Here is a 20,907-nt window from a genome sequence, read left to right on the forward strand (position 1 = left end):
GTGTTTTCTGAGCGCACGTGTGAACGCATGCTCGGGAGAATGAACCTGGCAATGGACGGTTATTCCAGATGAATTAATGCGAAATACAAGGGGATGATTTCAATTATGGGTGGCATCAGTCAAATCTCTACCCCCCCCCCCGCTCCTCCCAGTTCCTCTCATATCTTCACACCACCTGTCTCTTCCCTGTGTCCCCCCCCCCCCGCCCCGCTTCCAGGGATGCGAAACCAGGCCGGCCTAATTACTGCCACAGTTGCCGTGGCAACCCAAAGAGGACTTTGTCAGCGTTTTTTCCCCCCAAGCAACATCATCTGTGCCATCGGGAAGAGGAAAACCCAACGGTGTTTATTTATTTATTTTTTAAAAGGGAGGGGATTTAATTCCCACCCCATGCATTGTGTGGTTGGGGGGGACATCCGTAACCAGCCCCACCCCTGCCTTGTGTAGTTCCCCGTAGAAGAAATAAGGCTGAAGGAGAGGAGGAGCGCTAGAGCAAGCTGGAGGTGAGAAGCTCCCTGCAGCCATCCAAGAATCGGTGACAGGTACAAAGTAGATACTCGGTGGAGAAAGGAGCGAGCTGCATTCTCTTCAACGGCCAGAGCTCTGGGAAGCCAAGCAGATATTCTTTTGGGGGCTGCTGTTTTCCCAAGGCACAAAACACCATAAAACGTTCCATTTCTTCCGAGGGTCGGCTCATTACCGACCCTCGCTAGCCGACCCTCGCAAGAAATTAAACATCTTTTGGGTTGACGAGAAACATCGGATAAAGATGATGTTAAGCGAGACAGATCCCACATCCCTTATGACAATTGTCTCGAGCCTGTGGGTCATTTCAAGATGACCCTTTTTGGCCACGGGCTCTGTAACTGCATCATGTTGTTGTTGTTTTTTTGTTCTGTCGATTCTTCTTGCCCATAAAGGTATTCTGATTCTTAAACACCACAAAATGTGGCGTGGTACGAAGGTTGCACGTTTCGAAAGCCTTGGGTTCAAATCCCTCCTGAGACGTGGATTCGGGGGGAAAGCCTTGGGGAAAAGCGGGTGCCCCTCACAGGGATGTTGGGCGGCGAAACCGTGCCGCAGGTTTTTAAGGACCTTAAGGAAGATGCTAGGTGCTAGCGATTGAGAAAGAATAGAGTGGCGTGCCTATTACATAAAAGCTTTAAATGAGAGCGAAAAAAGTTTTCAATGATAATGTTAAACAAACACTTTCATAAAGGGAATAAGGGTTGTAGTTTATTGCACTTGCTCAGGATCTTGCTTGTACTGCGTTGTCTTCCGCATTTCGTCATCCGGCTGCCGTGCTGTTTTTATACTGTTGTTTTTAATGGCACGGTTTCCCCAGTTCTGTTATCTGCCTCGAGTCAAAGGAAGAAAGGCGGACTAAGGAAATGAAAATGAATGTCCCGCTTATCATGGCCCGGCCTGCCAGCACGGGCTCTTAGGGAAGCTGACCCTGTGGCCCTAGTATCCTTGGAGGGCTACGGTGCCTTCTAGGCACAAGATATCCAAAGCTCAATCTTTTGCAATTGCGGCAGCATCTCTAAGGAAAGGACTTCTTGGAGAGCACTTGATGATGGGTTTAGATGGGAGAGGCAGAGGGTGCTCCCAAGCATCAATGGTTTTTGAGACATGGCTGAAGCCGCGTTGGTGAACTTCTGGTCCAGTTAAATAGCGATTGGATTGGTTAATTAAATGGCTTAAAAGCAATCTATGAATCTATCGCTGCGACTGACTGGTACCTTCTGCCAGCTGTCTTGGATCCCTTGGAAGAAAAGTGGGATAGAAACGCAGGAGCCCAGAGTCGAGTAGGGAAGACAGGGGAACTGTTTTGGCTGAGCCAGCCGTAAAGGGGCCGTGCGGTAACAGAGGGAGCGTGAATGTCACCCCCACCAGGCTTCCTGTCTGCAACAGATAGGGTTTTTGGACAAAAAGCCAGACGCTCCTCCTTTCTTGGGGTATTAACGGAAGCCCTGATCCTAAAGGCACTTAAGCAGAGCTTTGGGCAGGAAGACACCGATTTCTTCCACAGGGCGGGGAGATGACACGTTTTTCTCTGCATGGGAAATAGGAAGCCCCTGCACTTAAAGGGAATGTCCATGCAACAGTATGCTCATTCTGTGCTTGACTTGTGGCACTCTTTCAAACCACATAAAACACAAGCGTCCTCTGACCTGGGTGGCAAAGGATCCTTCATTGGGCTTGTAGGGGGCAGGCTGTGTGGACTCCCCTGCCTTTTGCCCTCATGAGGAAGGGGGTGGGCCTGAGCACTGTTTTCAAAACGGTGCAGGACAGCTGGCCGCCAGACGTCATTCCCCCGTTTAGCTCCAAAGGGCTGTGTTGGATTCCCTGCCAAGCTGTGCAGCACCACTGCAGCCTGGCATGGCTGGAAGAGCGGGGGAAAGGCTCTGACGGTGGTAGTGGTGGGGACCAAGTGCAATCGCCACAACACACTTCTGCACAGGCACAAAGGGAGAGAGGGGACGAGCAGCATGGCAGGCAGAGGAGAATGGATCGCGCAGATGGTACTCCCGTCCCACCCGCTCTTGCGTGGAATCAACCGCTATCCAGCTGAGCAGATCCTCTGCTGCTTAAGAGCGACTTCTGCTTTTGACTGCGGTCAATGTTGTAATGTTGGCAGAGACAAGCCATGGGACAAAGAGCGCACCTTGGAGCCTCTGCCTTTGGCAGGGCCCCTGATAGGATTGCTTGCTCCAGGCTGGGAAATGCTGGGAGATTATGGGGGTGGAGCTGGAGGAGGGCAGAGTTCGGGCAGGGAAGGGATACAAGGCCATAGAGCTCCCCTTCCAAAGCGGCCCTTTTCTTCAGATGAACAGGCATCTTATTGCCTGGAGTTTGACTGTAACAGCTGGAGATCTCAAGCCTGCAGGCCAGCAATCCTAGCCCTAGAGGAGCTGTAGTTCCAGAGGTCCTCCAAGGCAGGGGTAGTCAACCTGTGGTCCTCCAGATGTCCATGGCCTACAATTCCCATGAGCCCCCGCCAGCAAATGCTGGCTGGAGCTCATGGGAATTGTAGGCCATGGACATCTGGAGGACCACAGGTTGACTACCCCTGCTCCAAGGTATTAGGGTCTGCAGTGGCTTCTTCGTCTCTTCCAGGGGCGTCTCCTGGGACTGGGGCTCAGGCATGCTCTCACCAGAAAGGCTCTTTCTGTGACAAACAACTGGAGAAGCCCTGCTCAAAATCTTCTGCAGGCAACACGCTGGTCAGAGCGGAGCAGCGCAGCAAGGATCTCCCAGCGACGACTCCGGCCCTACAAAACCACTCGCCGTGCGAGATTTGCCCGAGGTCAGCTCTGCAACATTTTGGGGCGCCAGCTGGTGGTTGTCACTCCTCTGACTCTGCATTCGCAGGGTGGTTCTATTTTATGAATGACGGTTTTATTCGTTTTATCACCTGCCAAGAACTCTCGCCGAATTGGGAGGGCAGTTTAAAAGGGAACGAGCATGCGGCTAATTATGAATCGTGCTTTCTCCACTGCTGATCGCACACGGGGATGAGGAGCCGGGACAGATGACTGGCGTATTATTAGGCACGGGAGATGCAGATTAGAATGATTATGGCCACTGGACCAGCTCAAAGTGATCTACGAGGCCCATTCCGCACTCAGCCGGCTCTCTGCAGCCCGGTTGTGACATTAGTTGCGTCTGGAATGACAACAGGGAATCCATTCCTCCTTGGATACTGATCCCTTCCCATAGCTCTGTGCCAGCCAGCAAAAGGATGCATGGGCAGCGGCGGGGGTCACAGTCCTGCCCCTTCCCTCTTCTTGCAGATGCCAGCGAGGGTCTACTTCTGGCCCTTTCCTTGTGCCGACAGGACACCCCGCAGCCCGCGCTGTCCCCCATGATGGCCATTTTTCTCGAGACATTACAAAATAATATCTCAATCGGCGCCAACCCTTTGTCGTTAAAGTGCCTGTCGTTAAAGCGCCAGATCATGACAACGTTACGGTGCCAATCTGGGGAAACAAAGGCGAATATGGCAGCAGTCGGTGTGCAGATTGAGGGTGAGAGGAGGGCATCCCAGGGAACGGGAAGGAACTGACCATTAGCCAGGGTGCAAATGGGGGAACTGCCTCCTTGCGCTCTCTTGCAGCCATGCCAGAGCTGCCAGCCTCAGGGTGTGGTGGGATAATACTGTGAAGATGGTCTGCCAGTGCTCACTTAGGCAGGCTGGGAATGGCTGGGCAGAAGAGATCATGTTGGTGTTCGGCTCTTGTGGCCCTTTCTTGCACGCCCAAGGAAATGCCAATTCCCGCTTTGGGATTGGGAAGCAAATTTCTTCCAGGCCAGATTTTTGGGGTGTTTTTTGGGAGGAGGGCAAAGTCTGGGCATGGAATTGGGGTCAGTGTGGGTGGGCAGCTAGTGAATTTCCTGCATACTGAAGGGGATTGGACTAGATGACTCTGGAGGTCCCAATTCTATGATTTTGTGCTTGCCTTTTGCAAACTAGAAAGACCAGCAGGAATAGAAACTTGGAAAGAAAACTTGTTGTATTGAAAGCTCACAGCAACAGTTATGGATTGATTGATGCCAGTTGCCCCAGGCCTACCCAGTGTGGAACCAATCAGACTGTGCCAGTTTTTTATTCCCACAGAACCCTTCAACGGATGGGCATGCCGGGTGTCTGATGAGGAGTTCTGTGAAGTTCATTCTTAGACTGTTTGTCATTAAAGAAGTCCTGGAACACTAATTTATTATTGGCCAAGTGTATTTCTTCCTGAAAGTGGCATGCAAATGCCCTAAATAAACAAAATAAGAAAACGTTAGGGGATCTGCCACCGGTTCCCCATTGGTGTCCCTTTTTGCTTTTAAAAATGTTTTAATACTTTAATGTGATTTCATTACATTATAATATGAATGCAGCTGGAGTGGTAATTGCATTTTATAGTATTTTGTAAAGTGCCCTCGGTGCCAATTGACGTGGGGCGAGTGGGGGGCTTCTATAAATAAAACTCAATGCAAACATCTGAAGCCGGGCTGAGCCCCTGGTCTCCCGAGATCTGCTTGAATAGGAAAAGCAAGGAGTCAAAGGAGGACAAGGCATGTCCCGCTGGGTACAGGGGAAAAGAAGAAGAACTGGTATTTATGCCCTGCTTATCACTATTTAAAGGAGTACCAAAGCGGCTTACAATTGCCTCACCCTTTCTCTTCCCACAACAAGCCCCCCAGTGAGGTAGGTTGGGCTGAGAGAGCTCTGAGAGAACTGTGACTGGCCCATAGTCACCCAGATGTCTGCATGGGGAGGAGTGTGGGATCAAACCCGGTTCTCTAGATTAGAGGACGCTGCACCAAGTTGACTCAAGCACAACACACACAAACCAAATTCTCCAACAGAAACCTTATCAGAAGAAAGCCTGCATCCCATCTAGACGAGGATTAACCATTAAGCAAAATACACACATGCATAGCAATGAGCTGAGTTTTTATTACCTGCAGGGATCTCAAAGCAGTTTACAATTGCTTTCCCTTCCTCTCCCCACAACAGATACCCTCTCAGGTAGGTGGGGCTGAGGGCTCGGAGAGATCTGTGAGTGGCCCAAGGTCATCCAGCTGGTTGCATGTGGAAGAGGAGTGGGGAATCAACCCCCGTTCTCCAGATTAGAGGATGCCACTCTTTAGCTACTACACCAAACTGGCACCAAGGGAAGCCCCCCCCCCAGGGTGTTTTTTGTGCTTATATTACTAACTGCTGTTCGGTGTCAAATAAATATATTTTTAAATGGTTTCTATTTTACATAGTTGTGGCATCTGGCCTGGAAGAAAACTGAATTCTGAACTCTTCTTACACCTTCAGCATGTATAACTGGGTTTTTGTGTCTTGTCCGTTAAGCCATGGATGAGACCAGAGGCCCTGTGTTGGAGCTGTGCTGGGGGCATCCGTTGGCCTCAATACAGCCCTGGCCCCACTTCTGCCGAATTTTGATGGTATATACAAGAGTATAAGAAGGAAAGTCTAATAATTAAACCAAACAGAGAGAAGCAGACCTATCCACTGGCAATATAATAAATGTATTCATAAAAGAAAGAAAAGTGTCCTATTTTTGTAGTTTTCCTTGTTTCTTTGTTCTGTAGGACAAAACGGAATCCAGGTAATATCCGTTTTCAGTGAGATGCTTTCATCAGTAACATCCCCATACCTATGTGAGCCTGTGGCCAGTATTATATTTTTAATATATATAAGGACTTGTCACTGATGAAAGCATCTCACTGAAAACGGATATTACCTGGGTTCCGTTTTGACAGAAGTCCTACAGAATAAAGAAACAAGGAAAACTACAAAAATAGGACACTTTTCTTTCTTTTATGAATACATTTATTATATTGCCACTGGATAGGTCTGCTTCTCTCTGTTTGGTTTAATTTTGATGGCAGCCTGGAAACTTACTTTGTGACAGAATTCTATTGAATGCCCAGAAGAACAAATGTAGCTCTTTACCTATTTTTTCCTTACAACGCCCCTGCGAGGAAGGTTAGTCTGAAATAGAATGCAACTCAAGGCTACCCAGCAGGCTTTGCGCTGGAGTGGGGATCTGCATGAAAGGCTCTGAAATCCTCAGCGAACAAACTCAGTCATTATGCCACACCAGTGATTCCTTATATTATGCTCACTCGATGTGTGCTTTGCTTGTTTATTCTCTTCTTTCGCAGTGGCCGGCAGGGGAGGAAGGACCCGGCTTGACAATTTGGGGTGTGGCCCAGGGGAGGCTATGCTGGGGTTAAGGAGGGTCAGCCCAGGAAGCCTGCCTTGTCTCCTTGGTAGGAGCCTGCGACTTCACAGGAAGGATGGGACGGCAGAGCAAGGGACAGCCACACCTGCAACTCCCTCAGGTAAGGCCTGCTGCACCTTTATGCAAGCCGGCCCATCCAAACCACATCAGCTGCCTACTAGGCATCACTTGAAAACAGCATGTTTTGAGGCATGCCCAAATGCAAATGGCAGAAAACAACAAGGGGATGCAGACAGTCTTGTAGGGGTTCCAGCTTGTTCTTGAGCAGCTCTAGGGAGGGACTGCAACATGGTATGTTATACAGGCTGCTCTCTAAAGCAGCCATTTTCCTCCAGGGTGTCAGACCCCCCACCCTGGTTTTCTGCCAGGATTTCTGGATCTTTGATGCTTAAGACCCACCGCTTCTCAAGGTTGCACCCTGTTGTTTGGTTTATGACTCCTCGCTTTCTCACAGCCTTTCCCTACTCCCTCTATCTCCTCTCCTTCTCCCCCCCCCATGCACTCCCAGCTTCATCCTTTGTGACTTTCTTTGCAATGCATTTTGCCCCATGGGCTCCAAAGCATCATGTACTCTGTCCGTGGGCAAAGGCCCTCAGTTCTGTCTATGCCAGTGCATAGGAGGTCTTCTTTCCTTGATGAAGAAACTCTCTTATACAGAAGTTTGGCTCATTGGGAGACTGAGCACGATGGCACAGGGGAACTGATGCCCGTCCTCTGGAGATCAGCTTTTATAGCAGAAGATCTCCAGGCCCCACCTGGAGGTTGGCAGCCCTAGGCCCACTCTGCCTGCTGTTACGGCCAACAGAAAATGATGAACCCTGGATGGGGAATGCATGGAGACCCTGGGGACAGCAAGACCCTAAATCAGGGGTAGTCAAACTGCGGTCCTCCAGATGTCCATGGACTACAGTTCCCATGAGCCCCTGCCAGCATTCGCTGGTTTGACTACCCCTGCCCTAAATGATGCAATGGCAAGTCTTGGAGGGTTCCGCTTGGGAGTAAAAGGCCAGTGAAAGACACGGGGGCCAGTAGGGGAAGGAGTGGTGGATCCCCCACCCCCATTCACCCACCTTCTGCTTCTCCTCCAAGCTCAGGGCCATGTTCATGGCTTCCCCCGCCCCCTTGCCCACATCCTATTTCTGAGCACGAAATCTGGGAGGGGAGGCTCAGATGCTGGATCTAGTCCTGGAGTTCCGTTCATTTGGTACTTGAACCTGGCCTTCCAAACACATTCGATTCTGATTTATAACGGACACGAAAGAGCATCTCCTGCCCTCTGTGGAAAGGCAGCAAAAGGGCAGAGTGTAGTTTTCAGGCATCTAATCCGGTGTTTTGAAAAACACCTTTTGGAAATAAAGGAATCCAAGTGCCTGGTCCCTCTGGGGCTACAGAGGCAGAATGTGAAAATTCATGCTGAGGGGTAGCGGGGTGGAGATGGAGTAGCCTGCAGAGTCCTTGGCTCTCCATTTTCCATGCCTCTGTGTGTGTGTGTGTGTGTATTAAGTGCTGTCAAGTCACTTCCAACTCATGGCAATCCTGCGAATTAATGATCTGCAGAACATCCCCTCATTAACAGCCTTGCTCAGGGCCCCCGAAACGAGAGCTGCGGCCTTCTTGACTGAATCTATCTCCTCTTGGGTCTTCTTCTTTGTCTGGCTGCCTTCAACTTTCCCTAGCATTATAGCCTTTCTCAGTGACTCCTGTTTTTTCATAATGTGACCCAAGTAGGATAGCCTCAGTATAGTCATTAAATCCTAGGGGGAGTTCAGGCTTGATTTGACCTACAACCCACTCATTTGCCTTTTCTGGTGGTCTACGGTATCTCTAAGACTCCTCCAACACCACACCTCAAATGAGACCCTCCCTAGCAAAAGGTAAACAACTTCTCCACATGTTTGCTCAGTGGCAATCTAGACTTGCTACGAAACCCAGTGTACCTGGGGGCGCAATTCAGGCCCCTGTGCCACAGAACTCTGAATCCCTTGATGCTTTTGGTTCTTCCTACATGAGGCCCCCTTTGCCAGATCCCCCTTTGTGCCGCTTGCTTGACGCCCGTTCCCTCCGAAGCCCCTTCCCCTTCAGAGTCCTCCTCCCGACTAACCTGGGTGATGCTGTCGCGCATGGTGGGAGAACGGCCGCGTCGCGTCGTGGTCGTGGCCATGGTGGTGGTGGTCTCCATAATGGTGGTGGACATGTCCGCCAGCAAAGTGGTGGCCGTGGTCTCCGTGGTCATGACAGACGGCACCTCGCCCACCAGCCGCAGGTTCCCCTCCACCTTCACGTTGGGGTCACTCTCGGCAGCCAGGGACAGCACCTTGAGGCCATTGTAGTAGAGGCCCGAGATCTGCCCCTGGAAGGGCCGGCCTTGGTCCCGGCCTCCGATCTTGATGGCGGCCTGGCTGTTGAATATTGTCAGCTGGCGACCTGTTGGGGGAGAGGGAGAGGGAAGGGCCGCCACAGAGAAGAAGGGAGCGGAGGGCGAACAGAAAGAGAAGGTGGCAAAGGTGAATCGGTAGCTCGGTGGAGGGGGAAACTCAACACATAGAAGAGGCACAGAATCCAACTGGCTGGGATGCAGGGCTCAGAGAGGCTGATGGTCCAAACCCAGCCCCTCTGCTTCCTGTGACCCTCCTAGTCACTCTGCTGCATTTTGTTCCTTTCAATGCTTCTATCCCCTACCTTTTCTCCTTCCTCCTACCACAAGAGGTATTATTCCCATCCTTTCCATCTACCCAACGTCCCTCCCTTCTTGCCACATTTGATTACTTGGTGTGGGGCAGGTGGCCTTCATTCGCCAGGCCTTCCAGTAAGGAGGATCAGGCAGGAGGGGGATGCCCTCGGGATCAACGCCACTGCCTGCTCAGGTCAAATATGCCAGCGGGGCAAAAGAACCGATAATCATCTGCCCAGTGGGACCATGGGGAGGAGGAGGAGGGCTGGCGACAGTTCAAGAGGCCAGAATCAATGGAATGCAATCTAGACTTTCTGCATTCTTATCTAATCTGTTTTATTCTGATCCTATTGCTGCTAGATAAGGGGTGGGGGGGGGGGGAAAGACAGATCTAAAAGACAGACCATTCTTAGCCCATTTGTCTTTTGAACTTGTATTTGTTTGGGCGTCTTTCTATCCATCCATCATGGCAACCAGTTCATTTTGCAGTTCTTCTCCTGCTCTCTTGACAAAGTGCCCTTCTTAGCGACTCCCTCCCTCCACCACTGCCGCCTCGTGCTTTCCAACCAGTTGGCCCAATCCGGGATGCGCCTTCATGCACCCTGCGCAGGACAAAGAGTGAGCGAGAACAGAAAGGGTCTACGGGCTGGGAAAGAATCAAGGAGACCCCAAATGCCCTCCTTAAACCTTGGAGGTAGCTGGACTGTTTCCCCCCTTCGACAGGTGAGTAGCAGGTCTGTGCTTTAGTCTGCATTCTCTCCTAGACAGGCTGCTGTGGACATCCTCTTTTCATGGCCGGACAATACCAAGGATGCTTGGATGGTGACTCAGGTGGAAACGCTGCAGGTGTGGCCAAGAAACCCACACTGAGGACAGATACTGGACCATCTGCTGATTTGGGGGCGGTGCAGAGAGCTCTGTCAAGAAGGAACGCCTTTTGTTTTGTACCCCACTTTTTAACACCCAAAGGAGCCTCAAAGCGGTTTGTAATCATCTACCCTTCCTCTCCTCACAACAGACATCCTGCGAGGAAGGTAGGGCTGAGAGCTCTGAGAGAACTGTCACCAGCCCAACGTCACCCTACTTGTGGGGGAGGAGTGGGGAATCACGCCTGGCCGCTGCTCCTTCACCACCACACAAAGCTGGCTCTCAGCATGTGAGTGAAGAGCCGGCCGCTACTGCTGGGAGTTCGGCCTAGTCAGCAGAGGTGTGTGTGTACTGCTGACACATCAGACGTGGACTGTGAGGGCTTAAAAAAAAGCAAAGTAGGAAAGAAGGGTTGAGGGAGAGGGAAGGAATCTGTGTACAGCCGGAGGGTGGGGAGAGTGGGGGAAGGTGTGTTGTGGCAGCCACACTTCGAAGGGAGTGACAGGAAGAGTGGGTAAGAACGCTCCAGGTGGAGGTGTGTGTGACACAGAGAGGGTGTGTGGGTGTGCGCAGGGGACACCATCGTCACCCCGAGGGGGTGGGGACAGAAAGAAAACGGGGCAAAACCCAAAATGTGTAGACAAGGATGTTTTCTTGTTTGTCTCAGATGCCTGCTGAGTTAAGGCAGCAGAAATAATCCGTGTTCTGCTGGTGGTGGTGCCGTCTTCAGCAGGTTTCCTCAGAGTCCCACTCTGGTGCATTCACGGGGGGGGGGGGGGGGGCTTATGTCCAGGAAAGTGTACTTAGAACGGCACAGCTGGTCATTCACTGAGCATTACACGAGAGCTCTGTGATGGGCCTTCCCTGGGGTTGTGCCAAGTAGAATGGGCCAGCGTAAAGTTCTACCCCGTGACAGAAGTCATCTTCTCCCTCCCCACAGCTGCTCTGAGGGCCAACAATGGGGAGGGGGGGGGGAAAGGCACCTAAAGTTGCCAGCTCCAGTTTGGGAAATCCCTAGAGATTGTGGAGGTGGAGCCAGAGAAGGGCAGGGGTTGGGGAGGGACTTCAATGAGGCATAACACCATAAAGGAAGGACGGCTGAACTGTAACTCTCAAGATGCTCACAGACTACAATTCCCATGAGCCCCTGCCAATTGACCATGCTGGCAGGGGTGCGTGGGGAATGTAGTCCATGGACACCTGGAGAGTCATAGCTCAGCCAGGTGAAATCTATTGCCTGGTGGCCAGCTGTAGTACTAGAACTCCAGACACCACCTGGAGATTGGACAACCCTATTGACAGCTGAAGAGCGACCAAGGAGGCTGATTTCTAACAAATAATTACATAGAGGGGAAGGAGGAAGGCTCCCCTCCCCGCACAGCAAGGCAGCCCTGATATGACCAGGGAAGTAGCCATGTTAGGAAATCAAAACAGAAACCTAGGGGCACCTTAAAGGGCTTAATATTTATTCCAGCATGAGCTTCTGTGAGTCAGCGCCCACCTCTTCAGATGCCTCCCCCGCTGCTTCTGAATGATAATGTTGTGAGGTCCAGCCATGAGCTGTTCTGCTCTGTGATCCAGGCTCTGGTACCATCAGCAGCCACTTGGGTCGGTGGTGAAGGGGGAAGGTGGGGCCGTGGCTCCGTGGCAGAGCATCAGCTTAGCATGCAGACGCTCTCAGGCTGAACGGTCAGTCTAAAAGACCACCTTTTTAGAAGATGCGAAAGACCCCAGCTGAGATCCTGGATGGCCAGATCAAAGGTCCACCTCAAACAGAAGGCTGACTCATGTGTTCAAGGAGCTGCGTTGTAGGTACAGGGAGAGTGAGCACCATCCAAGCATCCTGTAGGTTTAGGGTGATGGAGCAACTCCAAGGCAGTAATCTCTTACCAGGAAGACAGTTGTGTGCGGCAGAAAGGGCGAACCCCTCATCCGAATCGTCTTATTTTGCCTACACACGTGAGTCTCCAGCAGGTGGCAGAGTGTGAGGGAAAATGGGTTTTTGGAGGGTACCGGGGTCAAATGAGTGGGGAGGGGGCACTTTGCGATTGGGACATGTGGCTGGCCTTCGCTGAAGGTGGGGTTTGAGGGCTCCTTTCCCACGGGGCAGTGGATGAGGCCTAGCCAGCAGAGGGAGAGCAGACCGGCACCGTCCCCCCCCCCATTCTCCAGGGACCCCTCATTAGTGGCTTCCCCAGCCAGCTGCAAAGCTTCAAACTCTGCCAACACCAGCCTGGGAGAGCCCCCCCCCCCACCTCGCTCACTCTTTGTTCAAACAGCTTCTTGGATTTTTTTAAAAACGTAAAGAGATGGAGAAATGTTAAAGGGAACGTCTGTTGCAACCAAAAAAAGCGTCTCCAGATGGAGCGGACTGAACCTTCCTAATCTGTTATTAAAAAAAAAAAAGAATCAAGGGGAAAAAAAACCCCATCATAAACAGAACCCTGACTTTAAAATAAACAGCTCTGGGGTTATTTTGTGCGTTGAGAAATTTGAAAATGGATATTTTTAACCCTCTGAGTCTCTCTCTTTTTTTGTTGTTTTTTGTTTTTGTTTTGCCTCTCCTCCCCTCGTTTAGAAAACAAGATTATTCCTGTTTAATTTCACTGTCGGTTCAGGGTTAAAGGTCCAGGTCCAAAATAAACAGATTCCTGCCAGCCTTTCCCAATTCCCCTGCCCCCCCCCCCCCAGCCATGGAATCCCCCTCCCTCTCTCTTGGTTTAGAGCTTAATTAGTTTTTGTTTCCTCCTCGTGATTTAATGTCATTTTTTTTTCCTGTTGCCGCATTTATTCCCCACCTAGATGTTTGGCTGGGCGTGTGTGAAAATGCACCAGCATGCAATCCCTCTACCATGCGTGCGTGTGAGGCGCTGCAGCTCTTCCTGCACTGGGGCCTGCAAACAGATCCTATGAAAGCATCACATGCCTTGGAGCAAGGCACTACCAAAGTCTATGGTTTAATGTCGCTAAAATCCTGCGACTCAACGGCAAACAGAAGGTGTGTGTGCATGGTGCATGGGAGACGGTGCCTGTCTGCGTATGTGTGTGAGAGAGAAGAGAGAGGAAACAGGAGTTGTGCCAAATGAAACATCTGTGGAAGCCAAGACGACTCTGCAACCTCCTGGGAGGCATAATTCAGAAGCAAATCCGCCTGAGTGGCCGATATCCCCATGTGTGTGTGTGTGTGTGTGTGCCTCCCTTCCCCTGTTACTCTTTAGTGCCCAGGCAGGCTGAAGCAAGCAGAAACTCATCCTTCACATTCTTGCTGCTAGGCCAGCCTGCCCTGTGAGGTGGGGCAGTGTAGCCCAGAAGCAACCTAGGAGGCAGGGGAAAAACAGCACAGGTGTGGTGGGGCTTCCAGAGGTGCTAAGCGGCAGGGAGAAAAGTGCTTATGTGTGAGTGCCAGGCTTGGGTTTAGCTCAGCCTGTTCAATTAAAAGAGGGTGCTTCTGAACGGGAACAGATGTTTTTTGAGTCTCATTGCTGTGCAACACCCATAAGAGCCAGAAGGGATTCCAGGCAAGTGCGGACTCCTCCCTCCCTCTTTTAAGAGACGGATCAGCTCCCTCCAAATCTAGCTGGAATTCCAAAGTCTTCTTCCAGCACTGCCATGGTAAATGTTAAATGCTTCTGGCAGAGGTTGGGTAATCTCGATCGGGCAGGGTTTGGCAAAAGTTACTTTCTCCAGGACATGTCCTGAATCAAAGGCAGGTAGGACTCTTGCCCAGCTCGTTCAGTCTACGCCTACCAGTCATTTTGGGGCACTGATGTGTTTACTTTGCATGCTCAGAGGCTAACATCTGGCATGGAGTTGTGCTCAAACGCCCTTAAAAAGCCAGGACCAACTGCCGATGCCCACTGGTAGATGTAACAGCTGTAAAGTGAAGTCATCAAGAGCACCAATATAATAAAAATAATAATAATAACAATAATACAAGTTCAAATGTGTTTTTGTTCCCTTAAGCTGAACAAGGTGAAGATCTACTCATTCACTGATCTAGAGAAGCAAATTTACTGTACTGGGTAAGCAGCGCTCTCTTTCTCTTTCGGAATAGTCTATCTTTATCGATGGAAAGACCTTGACTTTGTTGGCGCATTCTGTTTTAGTGCTGGGCATTAAAAGACAACAACAAACTGACCCTCCCATGCAACAGCATGTGTGGGTGGTCAGAAGCAGGCCGATCTCTGCCACAGCCTCTCCTCGGCCCTCTTTCTCCAAGCCTTGCAAAGCGTGTTAAGTCCAAGGCAGCTCTTGGCGAATTGAGGCTGTTGTTCCCTCTCCAGCCCCCCAAAAAGCTGGCAAAGAAGGCACTGCGGGAGTCGAAAGCGTTGCGGTGAGGGAAGAGCAGCCCTTGCATGCTAAAATTGTCTTTAACCATGGATCTTCTGATGCTATAAATGAAGGCATTTTGCTTTGAAATCAGACAGGAATCAGGAGGAACTCTAGCCCAGTTTTCCCTTCACTTTGTTGCTGCAAATATAGGGAAGATTGGGGGGGGGGAGCTGTTGCCAGGATCCAGTTCTGCTTGTCACATTCCCCTTTGGAGGATTCATGCCTCAAAGCGCTCTCGTACAAATTGGAAGCCAACTGCGGTCAGATTTGCAGCCAGTGTCCTCATGAAGCTTTCTCGCTCAGCATTGGCTCCTCCTAAATATAATATTTCTCCGCCATCATCTGATCTTGGTTAGGGAGAGGAGGAGGGTTTGTCCTCTCTTCTGTTCTCTGCAAAGGACGGCTTACAGGAGCCATGCCACTGAGCGAAGAAACTTGAGTCCAAGCAGTGAAAATGGTCTTCTACCCCTGGGGCTGAGGGCATGTTCCAATGCCTCTAGGAGCAGGAAAGCCCTGATGTGGATGGGCCAGGCTGGGCTGGTCTCAGAAGCTAAGTGTGAACAGCCCTGCTTAGTGCTTGGATGGGAGACCACCAAGGACTCCCAGGGGGGCTGTGCAGAGGCAGGCAATGGCAAACCACCCTTGTTTGCCCCTTGCCCTGAAAACCCTACAGGGGTTGCCAGAAATCAGCTGCAACTTGATGGCAATTTCCACTACGGGGAATAGGAAAATTGGATGGAGATTCCTGACTGAAACAAATCTTGACCTGGGGGAGGGAGACCCTAGGATCCAGTATTTCCCCCTGGTCTAGGGGGAGAGAAGCCACAGCAATATAATTCTAGGGGTTCCACCGGAGAGGGAGACGCCCATTCCTTTCTAGCTCCTTGGTAAGGCCTTCATCCCAACTGCAGCAAGACAGGAAGAATTCTTGTGCAGCTCTGCTGTGCAGCAACCAAGGCACATCAAAGCCGTTTAATGTCAGAGTTTCCTTCCAAGGAACCCCTGGGAAGCATCAGCGGGGGCTACAGATTCTGTTGGACACCTTCCTGTCTCCTGCCAATTCTGAGCTCCAGTTCCTAAAATTTCTTAGGGAAGGGGGAGGGAGAGACATGGCTGCTAAACTGGCTGGGATTGGGAAAGCAACCGTGTTCTGAACCTCGCTTGCTGCAAACGTGAATTCAGGAGCCTGTCAAAGCAAAAGGGAGTTTGGAAACACTGGTTTCAAAAATACCGAGAAGCAGAGTCCGTAATGGTTTGCTCAGGGCGTGTGTGTGAGGTGGGTGGATGAGGAGGGCAAAGTTTCAGGGGCGAATGTAGTCCGTTGAGCTGTACAGAATTCTTTTGTAAAGTAACACCGTACTTGTGTCTTTCTTTGCAAAAAACGTGTGTGTACATGGGTGCGTGTGAGAGAGACGGTGTGGAGGAAGAGAGTGTGGCTTGATGACATCCATCTGCAATGCACGTAAATGTACAACACGATGCGCCTCCCCCAATACGATCCAGAAAGCTCCACAGTATTCAAATAGGATCACTTTTCACTCAGGTTTTTCATTATCCTCATCACCCTCCTTTCTGCTGCTTTTTCTTCCCTTCTGCTATTTTTTTTAAAAATAGAAAACCTCATTAAAAATCCCTTTAAACTGGCATTTGTTTTCATTTTTGTTGTTGTCGTTTAAACCATCAAGTTATAGACATTAAAAGAGACATTTAGATGCTTATCCCCGTTAGAAAAGCCAAGCCAACTAATGGTTATTGAGACATTTGGAAGTTAATAGGTTAAAAAAACTGTTTAGCACTTGGTTTGAGTTAAAGAAAAAGTTATTAGCTGGTTAAATTAAGATTTAAAACGATATTTGCTTTCTTTTTTTTTGTTTGTTTGCTTGTTACGGTTGTTCTTCCCCACTGAGTTTAAAGTGTTAAAGGTGCAGCATTCGCCCCGAAAAACATAACCAACAAGTCCTTAAAGAAAACGATATACAGAGACGGTTTGCAAAGCTGGCAAGAAGAGGCACCACCCAAATCAGTGCATGTTATCTCAAATGGGAGCATACAGGGAGAGAGGGACTGAAAGACGCTGGCCCTTAAGCAGGACAGACTCCGAAACCAAGGCTGAGCTGAGCTGAGCTGCTCATTTGGACCCACCTCTGCTTGGTTTGAGCCTTTTGTCTTGTCCAAGCAGTGGCTTGCAGAGGGAGATACGGCTTGAGAAACCGGGGTGGGCGGCAGAGGGGGCTATGCTAGGGGTTAGCAAGAGACAGCGCAAAAAGCCTATGTTGGCCCCTGGGTGGAAGAGAATGATAGGATGGCAGAGTGGGCAACCGCCTGGCAATTCTCCCAAAAAGATGCCAACTGCCAGTGTGGTGCAGTGGTTAAAAGTGACAGCCTCTAATATGGAAAGCCGGGCTTGATTTCCCATTCCTCCACATGCAGCCACCTGGGTGACCTTGGGCCAATCACAATGGTTTTAGAGCTGTTATGATTTTAATTCATTTTGTAATGGCTTTTGGCTACATGCAAATCGACTAACTTTGACTTATAGCTGTTATGTAGAGCAACTCTCTCAGAGCTCTCTCAGCCCCACCTACCTCACAGGGTCACTGTTGTGAGGACAAGAAGGGAAAGGTGTTTGTAAGCCACTGTGGGGCTTCTTTGGGTAGTAAATGCTGGGTATAAAAACCAGCTCTTCTTCTTCTCTTCTTTTATTTACATAATAATGCCAATTCATTCAAACCCTATGTACACTTAGAACTAACCTCTAGGTATTACTTGAGATCTACTATTATTACTACCACCAAGGGATGGAAAGCTCAGTCGTCACCAGCAGGGAGGTTGGGGGAACCCAGAAGCAAGAGTCCCTACCTGCTCTGTGCGCTGTGGGATTGGCACCTCCCTTTACCTGGCATGGAAGGGTTCTGTGACTCTGGCTAAGGGGAAAGCAGGTGAGGTCCCCTGAGGATCGACCAGGTAGGAGGGGAGGAAAGAAAAGGAGCCACATGCCAAAAGCTTGGAGCCCAGGGAAAAGATGGTCATCGGGAGAGGCACAGAGTTACTGCTGGGCCATGTCTTTTCCCTCTCCTTCTGGGAGCATTTAGCATAACGAGACATGTGCTGTGAACCCCTCATGCTGTGCATTTCCCTGCCCCCCACTGCCGACAGCTCAAGACAGGAGGTGGGAAACCACGCAAGGCACAATTATGTCACATTGCACACTCTGTTAGCAGTCCACGCTGATCGGAGACAGGGAGGGAAGGTGAGTTTCTAGCCCCCTCTCCGGGCTGAAGCAGCTCGGTCCCGGAAAAGAGGATGGAATGATTTTAAAAGGAGAGCGCTGTTCTGAGCGTGTGCAGTCCGAGTAACCCACAGTCCATGCTGGCAGATCTGGGAGATTCAAAGGAAGGATCTCTCAGTAGAAGAAATGAAGAAGGAATAGGATTTTATGCTCCACTTTCCTATACCTCCTGGAGTCTCAAAGGGGCTTGCAATTGCCTTTCCCTTCCTCTCCCTGCCACCGTCATCTTGTGAGGTAGGTGGGGCTGAGAGAGTTCTGGACCGAGGTCACCCAGCAGGTTTCATGTGCAGGCTCTCCAGGTTAGACTCCGCTGCTCTTAACCTCAACACCAGGAGCCCCGGAGACCTCTCTGCAGCGAAGCGTGCATCCCAGGGCCTATGTAATGAGCAGAAACCAAGTCCCAGGGGTCTTCCTCTCGGTGGATCCCCATAGCTTCAGTCTCCCCTCTTCCCCCCATGCCGACTGCTCTGTTCTCTCTGACCTTGCCCTGTTAAACACATATGGCCACGTATTAAAAAGCAGATACCCCATGGCACTGCCTCTTTCTGTACTGAGGCGCTGCACTTCTCATGTCTATACAAAGCTGAGCAAAGTTCATTTTTTTGGACAGGACCAGGGTCAGCAGAAGGCAAGTGTACCTGGCCAGGGTAGTGGTGGTGATGGGGACAGGTAAAAACGCATGAAGTTGGCTTATGCTGAATCAGACCATTGGTCCATCCAAGATCAGTACTGTCCCCTCAAACAGTCAGGCGCTCTCAAGGCGGGGGGTCTTCACATTATCCACTGCCTAGTCCTTTTAACTGGCGATGCTGGGGATTGAACCCTGGACCTCCTGCATGCAAAGCAGAGGCTCTTCCACTGAGTTGCACTCCCCCCCCCCCAAGGAAGTCTTCCCTGCAGCTTAGCCACAGCTGAGCCTCTTATGTCCAACAAGTTCTCCCCGTCTTCATTCACCAGCCTTGAACTGTCACCCTCCATGAAATGTTCTGCCAGGGGGAAAGGAGAGAGGGAAGGGGTCAAGGGGGCTCGACAGGGAGAACACTGCACCTTTAAACCCTTTTTTGCTCGCTCGTTAATTAACCGGAATTAATTATTGTTAATTACCTTTGTCGAGTAGCCACTCATCTACTACTCGACCGAGCCGATACGGAATTCTCTGTCTAGCAATCGCCAGGCGTTCATTATCACTGTTCCCTTCAAAGAGTTTAGAGAGAGATTTGTACATGGTTAAAAGAAAACGAAAAAAGAAAATAGAGAGAGAGAGACACATACGCCATCTGGAAGGTCAAAGGTCAGAGGTTAGCACGTTTAGAGAGGTCAGTCTAAGCTCAGGCAAATAGCAGCTTAAGCCCTGATCAAAAATTAGCTGTTAGATCTCTGTTAAAAGTTGTTGTTGTTTTTTTTTTTTGAGGGTGGGAGTGGAAGAAGAGGAGCAGGGGGTCAGTTTGGGGTTTGGTTTGAGGTTTAGTGGTTTTAGCCAGCAACGGTCAAAGCTCTAGTTACACGGTTTAGTCAGGTTTAAGTGTTAAAATGAGCAGAAGGAGGTTAGAAGGGTTTATGTTGCATTGGGGAGGTAGAAAAGCCCCTTCCCCAATGCATTGTTTATTAAATTCACTTTATTAGCCGAACTTTAATCCCTACTCACAAAAGAGGAGAAAGCAACATCAGATGGTCACAAGCTCTGCAAAAGCTTCCCTTGGCAAACCTCCCCAGAGATCTTTTCCTGCCCCGCCCCTGATTCCCCGACTCCATTGCCTTCAGCCCCTCCCCCGCCCCCTCCCCCACCCCCAAGAGTCAGCCCAGCATTTGTATCTGAAAATGGGCACAACCGCTTTAATCGTTTTGTCAGACAATGAAAAAAAGCCGAGAAACTGGTAGCTGCCAACAGGCGAGTTGCTGTTCTGGATGCTGGCCTGGTTGGGCTGACCAGATGGCATAGACCTTGGAGACCACCAACTGGGGAGGAATCCAGGTTCCTCCAGGGGCTTTGGGCTGGCCCTCAGAACCTTCTCATTGTTTAGCCCACTTTTATCAGACTTTTGGTGCGTAGGGTCAGAATCACACACAACATGTCGGCATTCCCCATTTCTCGTCGCTCCAGTGAAAATCTGCAGCGGCTGGGAGGAAATGAGGTCTCCCAGGCAAACTGGACAATCCCAAAGGTGCTTCATCCGCGTTACAAATTCAAACCGGTCAAACCTTCCTTACCTACCTGTCGTGCCACCCAGGCAAGGAGACCCGAGAACCACAAAATACTCAGTGTTGATCCCCCAGCAACCACTGCTAGAGGGCTCTGGAGGACACCGCAGAAGAATCAGCACAGTGTAGAGATTAAGAATTACGTTTGAATTCCCAGTCTGCCTCAGAAGCATGCCAGGCAGGGATGCTGGTCTCCAAGTGGGACCTGGAATTACAGCTGTTCTCCAGAGCTCAGTTCCCCTGGAGAAAACGGATGCTTTGGAGCAGGGGTAGGCAAATAGTCGGAGGGGCTCATGGGAATTGTAGTCCATGGACATCTGGAGAGCCACAGTTTGCCTACCCCTGCTTTGGAAGGTGGACTCAGTAGCATTGTACTGTATTTCCCCCCCCCCCCCAGACTCCACCCTTAAATCTTTGGGAGTTTTCCAACTTGGATCTACCAACCCTCCCTCCCCATTTCCAGTGGCCAGGGTGGATCTGGCCATCTTGTTGCCGTAAGCCCTTGGTGCCTTCATAGACTCTCACGCAGCTGCTGCAGTAGGGATAAAATGGACAAAAGAACCAGGATCCGTAAGCCACTTTGGGTGTCCATTGGGAAGAAAAGCAGGGAACAAATAAATAAAAGTGGTTCCCAGACCTGTTTAAATATGCCACATAAACGTGCTGGAGAAGCTGTCCTGACATTGTTATTAAGAAGTCCTGCAATAAAAAGGCAATACCAAGGCGAGGGCTCCCTTTTGTCCACAGGAATTAAAAGGGCTTATTCCAGGATCTGGATGGAGCTGGCTTGATTC

At 50.4% G+C, this 20,907-nt stretch overlaps 1 protein-coding gene across 32 annotated transcripts in view; it reads right to left on the reverse strand.

Annotated features, from left to right (window-relative positions):
• Window positions 1-20,907, reverse strand: part of NRXN2 (neurexin 2) — a 444,528-nt gene that overhangs the window by 34,260 nt on the left and 389,361 nt on the right. For 21 of the 32 annotated variants that reach the window (XM_077327760.1, XM_077327722.1, XM_077327706.1 and 18 more), the window contains 2 exons: window positions 19,019-19,108; window positions 8,857-9,179 (listed from right to left, as the gene is read on the reverse strand). In XM_077327760.1, the coding sequence (XP_077183875.1) occupies window positions 8,857-9,179; window positions 19,019-19,108 (413 nt within the window). The remainder of the gene's footprint in view (window positions 1-8,856; window positions 9,180-19,018; window positions 19,109-20,907) is intronic. The other 11 variants (XM_077327869.1, XM_077327923.1, XM_077327779.1 and 8 more) reach the window with 1 other exon arrangement.

Source organism: Paroedura picta, chromosome 1 (genome assembly GCF_049243985.1).
Source record: "Paroedura picta isolate Pp20150507F chromosome 1, Ppicta_v3.0, whole genome shotgun sequence".
NCBI classification, from domain to species: Eukaryota; Metazoa; Chordata; class Lepidosauria; order Squamata; family Gekkonidae; genus Paroedura; species Paroedura picta.